At 34.7% G+C, this 1,474-nt stretch overlaps 2 protein-coding genes across 2 annotated transcripts in view; both read left to right on the top strand.

Annotated features, from left to right (window-relative positions):
* The window catches only part of LOC119585889 (endoplasmin-like), a 14,142-nt gene extending 13,098 nt beyond the window's left edge, over positions 1–1,044 (top strand). The window contains 2 exon segments of the mRNA XM_037934619.1: positions 25–158; positions 396–1,044. Of these exon segments, the coding sequence (XP_037790547.1) occupies positions 25–158; positions 396–625 (364 nt within the window). The 3' untranslated portion in view covers positions 626–1,044.
* The window catches only part of LOC119585888 (endoplasmin-like), a gene marked incomplete in the record, with an annotated part of 50,039 nt that overhangs the window by 15,080 nt on the left and 33,485 nt on the right, over positions 1–1,474 (top strand).

Genomic DNA, 1,474 nt, shown 5'->3' with positions numbered 1-1,474 from the left:
CTTATGAATATTATTCTTTTACAGCTATTATCTTAGTCAGAAGAAGACCATGGAAATAAATCCTAGACATCCACTTGTCAAGGAACTTTTGAGACGTGTTGAAGATGATCCAAATGATGCTAAAGCAAAAAATATTGCTTTGATGATGTATCATACAGGTAAGATGGAAATGGAAATTTTTGAAGTGTTTCTTCTAATGAGTAAAGTTTGCCTGGAAGTATCAAACATAAGACAAAGGTGGACCTTTAAGTTGATCATTTAGTGTTTAATTATTAGGTGTTGCAGTTGGCTCTTTTACAAAGACAAGCTACTAAGGCTGAAGCATTTTCAAATGGCATGAATTTCTCCCATTTGTGAAATCTTCCAAAAGCAATAACAAATTTCTTCTCTTCCAGCCACCCTGAGGTCAGGTTACATGCTGAAAGACACTGTTCACTTTGCAAAATCTGTAGAAGAGATGATGCGACAGACACTTGGCGTTTCTTTAACGGAACAAGTTGAGGAGGAACCAGAGATTGAAGAGCAGGAAGATGAGGAGGATGAACAGTTATTGGAGGAGGAGGAGGATGATGATGAGGAAGAGGAGGATGCTGGTGAAGTTGAAGAGATGCACGATGAATTGTAAACCCATTTTTTTAGTTTGGGTTTATTTGCAAATTTGGCAAAAATCTTTGGTTCTACTTTATAATTGAACATGGGCATGGGTTTATTTATGAGGTATGGATTTTACCTAAATGTCTGGCCCTTTCATGCATCATTTGTTGAATGTAAGGCGTGTTCATCTTTGCAATGTACTGGGTGTTCCATATGTAGAAGGTGAATATTCACTTTAGTGCCCATCTAAGTATGTTAGAAGCTGAATGATTTACGAAGTTCATTTTTCATTTCCTGAATAGGAAGCACCGTAACTGCAGACATTTTGGCAGCTGTAACTTGGGTACTTTACTGCTGTATAGTGTGTTTGCGATTACTATTTAGGTTCAAATTCACATTACTGGTATGAAGAATGTATTTCACAGATGAGTTTAGGTACTAAGAGTTGTGGGTGATGTGTAACATTCCTTTAAGCAATGTGTAAGTGTGTGTCCAGAAATAATCATTTTCATAAATAAAAAAAATACGGGAAATCTATTTTTTTTCATGTCCTTTTTAAATAAAACCCAAAATTGTGAAAAATGAAAATTCAGTTCAAAACATTTTTTAAATTTTTAGTTTGGGTTGCAAATGCTGAAATCCTAAAAAGGTTTTAAAAAAACTAAAAAGTACACAAATAAAATTTTTAAACCCTTTGAATAGAAGTAAATACACTAATACAAAAATTTTGTGCAAATCCCAAAAAACCTTCCAGTGTAAGATTACAAACCATGATGTTTTTGGGCTATTGCAAAATATAAAAATGCTTTTTCTAAACGGGTAGCATAATTTTTTTCTTGCTAGTATCAGGGCCTTTTCCCCACCCCGGGCCCCTGATATC

The sequence above is a fragment of the Penaeus monodon genome, chromosome 20 (genome assembly GCF_015228065.2).
Source record: "Penaeus monodon isolate SGIC_2016 chromosome 20, NSTDA_Pmon_1, whole genome shotgun sequence".
Classification (NCBI taxonomy): domain Eukaryota; kingdom Metazoa; phylum Arthropoda; class Malacostraca; order Decapoda; family Penaeidae; genus Penaeus; species Penaeus monodon.
The sequence above is the reverse complement of the archived record's forward strand: the minus strand, read 5'-3'. Positions and strand labels throughout refer to the sequence as shown.